Source organism: Podarcis pityusensis, assembly GCF_964106645.2.
Source record: "Podarcis pityusensis genome assembly, chromosome: 10".
In the NCBI taxonomy this organism is placed as follows: domain Eukaryota; kingdom Metazoa; phylum Chordata; class Lepidosauria; order Squamata; family Lacertidae; genus Podarcis; species Podarcis pityusensis.
Window position 1 is genome coordinate 137608 of NC_138035.1, and position 3577 is coordinate 141184.

A 3577-nucleotide genomic window follows, 5' to 3' on the forward strand; every position below is an offset into this window, starting at 1 on the left:
GCACTCCAGCTGCTTGCTCCATCTCTCCGGTTCCCCTGGTCTGGCTCATCGTGCTGCCTCTCTGGAGCTGTGCACAAGCAACATCGGTGACTGACGGATTGCTGTAATGGGTTTAGGAGTTGCTCGTGCGTAAGTTGCCGCCACTCCTGGCTAGGTTATCTGGTTGAACCCTTTCTGACCGGACAGCCTCTAGCTCCATGGCTGTCTCAGTCGCTGGCAGAATCCGTCAGTGGGCGTTTCTTAAACTTCTTTCAGCACAAAAGTTCTTTGACGCCTAGTCTCCGCCTAGTCTCCTGCGCGGAAGCCTTCTGCGCAGGGAGGGTGTGGGCAGCGGAGGACCCGTACTCTCTCCGCTGGTCTCCGGCGAGGAGTCTTGGAGCCTCCTCTCCGATTCCCCCATCTGCCCCCCTTCTCTACTGGTGTTACGCTGATTTCCTTCCCCAGCGGACGGGCTGCCTCTCTCCCTACTGGGACCCTCTCCGGCATCCCTCTGGAGCCTTCCCTCCGCTTCTAGCTCCGATGGCAGTTCCCTGACAGTACGGAAACATCGTTTAACTTCCCACCGGAGTGGTACCTATTTATCTACTTGAACTTGGACATGCTTTCAAACTGCTAGGTGGGCAGGAGCTGGGACCGAACAACAGGAACTCATCCCGTCGCAGGGATTTGAACCGCTGACCTTCTGATTGGCAAGCCCTAGGCTCTGTAGTTTAGACCACAGCACCACCCGCATCCCATTGTGAGGGGAATACATTCCATCAAATGAAAGATTGGAAGAAAGAATAGTGAGGCAGAAGAAAAGTAAATTTATGTTGCTAATATGTTGGTGGTGCTTACCATATAATTTCCCTCCTTCCTACACTGTTCACAATATAGTCTTATTTAGATTATGAAATAATAAAGTCCAAAATGTTCATGTGAAGTATGTTCCCCCTGGGTTCAATTACATACCATTACTTGTGGGATTCACCTCTGGGCTTACCTTACTTACTCCAGAAGGACCTATAATACAAATGCAGCTTACGAAAAAGGGAAAGAAAATGAGAGCAAAATACTTACCTTCTTTATCTCAAGGACTAAGCAGGACTCTTCCGTTTACATGGAAGTGAACTAGATTTCAATTCATTTCACTGACCTTAAAAACAAACATCACTCTCTTAACACCAACTTTCCAGCTACAACTTCTTTGTGTTCTGGGTCTGTGATGTATTGTGGAGAGTATATTGTTATAAACCTCTCAGATCAACATTAGGAGAAGTACCAGCAGGTAAGCATTTTAGCAAAAAGGGGATGACCATGCTTTGACTTCTCAGTAGTATTCATACTGTTTCCAACGCTTGGCCTGATGAAGAATCAGAGGCATAGCTATTCAGGGCTTTGGGAGTAAGTGAGCTTATTATCTGCATGTAAATGCTACATCTGTAGTTCAGATTCAGTAGCTCTATAGCAGGGACAGGGAACACTTGGCCCTCCAGATGCCGCTAAACTACAATACCCATCAGCCCCAGCAAGTCAAGCTGGTTTGTGTGACTATCTACAATTAAGATGGCAATCCTATCTCAATTCTTCTTTCTCTATTTTCTTGATTACCTGACTAAAGAGAACTGAAAGGTTGGGAGAAATTTGTGTTAAATTTTTATTTTGGGAAATGAGCCACTTATACGTAAGACTATAAGTTTACAACTTCTGACTGCCAGTGGAGGCAAAGCATTTCCACAGTGGGTGGTTTGTTTGGGTTTTTTGTCCTTTAAACACATGCTCAGATATTTGTCGATGAGTTTATGACTTCCACAAGAATTCTTTTTTTTTTTTGGACAGGGTATCTACTGAAGAAGGAATGGCTATCTGGGTGTTCCAGATAACCTTTTTGATTTCTTAGATGTGCATTAATGTGGGTTTTGAATTTCAGTAATTTTTTATTTAGTAGTAGTCGTAGCAGTCATTGTTATCATCTTGCCTTCTACGAAAGTTTCTTAGGGCAATATACCATAAAAACAGCACAAGAAAAATTGAAAAACAACACACAGCAGATATCTTCAAAACTCAAAGCAAAGCAAAATAGGCACCCAGGGTCCATACATTTGTCTTGGCGAGGTCTTCTGTCTTGGATAGAGCAGTTTTTTAGGGATGACCAAAACTGCATACCTCCCGCTGTGACATATTTCTAATTACTTCATTCTTTTCACCCTGCAGGAAAATGTTATGGCTGCTGAAAATGAGACTGTGGTGACTGAGTTCATCTTGATTGGATTATCCGAATACCCCAGAGCTCAGGCTGTATTCTTTTGGTTCCTCTTGATTGCCTACCTCATTAGTGTGCTTGGGAATGGACTTATTATTCTGCTGAGTATAAAGGATCCTGACCTTCATACTCCCATGTATTTCTTTCTTTGTGTCCTCTCATCACTTGACCTTATCGTTACTAACAATGCACTTCCAAATGTCTTGGTCAACTGCTTCATTTACATGCCCACAATTTCCTTCTCCGGATGCCTGCTGCAGATGTACATTGGTTTGTTAGTTGTCGCAACAGAATGCATCATCCTGGCCATCATGGCATATGACCGATTGGTGGCTATATGCCAACCCTTATACTACATGCAGATCATGAGCTGGAGAGTTTGCATAGCCCTGGTGGCTGTCTCTGTAACACTTTGCTTCCTCTACACCATAGCCACAGCCCTGTTGCGGCCTACTGACTTCTGTGGCCGACACATCATCAACCACTTTGCATGTGAGTTACAGTCATTCCTCAAACTGGCTTGCTCAGATACACATATCAGTGAGTTATTTATGCAAATTTCCAGCCTTTTTCTCCTAATACCACCCTTTGGTTTCATAGTTGTGACATATGGGCGCATAGGCCTGGCTGTACTGCGCATCCGTTCAGCACAGGGTCGCAAGAAAGCCTTTTCCACCTGCAGCTCTCACCTTGTTGTCGTCAGTGTCTTCTATGGCACAATCATGATCATGTACTTGAGGCCACAAGGGAAATCGATTTCTGAAAAGGACAAGCTCATATCTATAATGTATGGAGTTTTGACACCTATGCTCAACCCTTTGATCTACAGCCTGAGAAACAAGGATGTGAAGGGTGCCTTTTGGAAACTGGTTGGAAGGAAAGTATCAGAATAAGTATCAAAACATGATGATAAGGTCATAGCTTTCAATTACTTTTATTAGCATAGGTCTGATCTGAAGATACTCGGGGGAAATTGATGTCCTTCACCCATATTTTTTTGTTAATGACATTTAACCAGCCCTGTTCCATTATAGCTCTCAGTTCTGTTAACCAGTTTCCCTCCCAGAGATTCATGTCCCCTAGAAGTGTCCCCTCCCCCATCTACATCCAGAATTGAAGGAAACTGCAGCAAGCAGTGACAGCTCTGGACTTGACTTAATTTGAAACCTTTTCCAAATCATATAAATGTTTGGAGTGACAGAGTTTCATTAAAAAACTGTATGTTCTCTCCTATTTTTATGGCATAGGGATTTTTTTATTTCAGCAGGTGAACCATTTTGTTTTATTTTTGTTGACTGCAAATTTTGCAAACCTTTTTTTATATTCTGAGCATGG

General features: G+C 43.4%; 1 protein-coding gene across 1 annotated transcript; it reads left to right on the forward strand.

The window, feature by feature from the left end:
- Nucleotides 1–1257: 1257 nt before the first annotated feature.
- On the forward strand, nt 1258–3135 carry LOC308486898 (olfactory receptor 13H1-like; the record flags this gene model as incomplete). Its single annotated transcript, XM_081024116.1, has 2 exons — nt 1258–1267; nt 2194–3135. The coding sequence occupies exon 2, from the start codon at nt 2203–2205 to the stop codon at nt 3133–3135; it is 933 nt and encodes a 310-aa protein (XP_080880242.1). The 5' UTR covers nt 1258–1267; nt 2194–2202.
- Between the last annotated feature and the right edge of the window lie 442 nt (nt 3136–3577).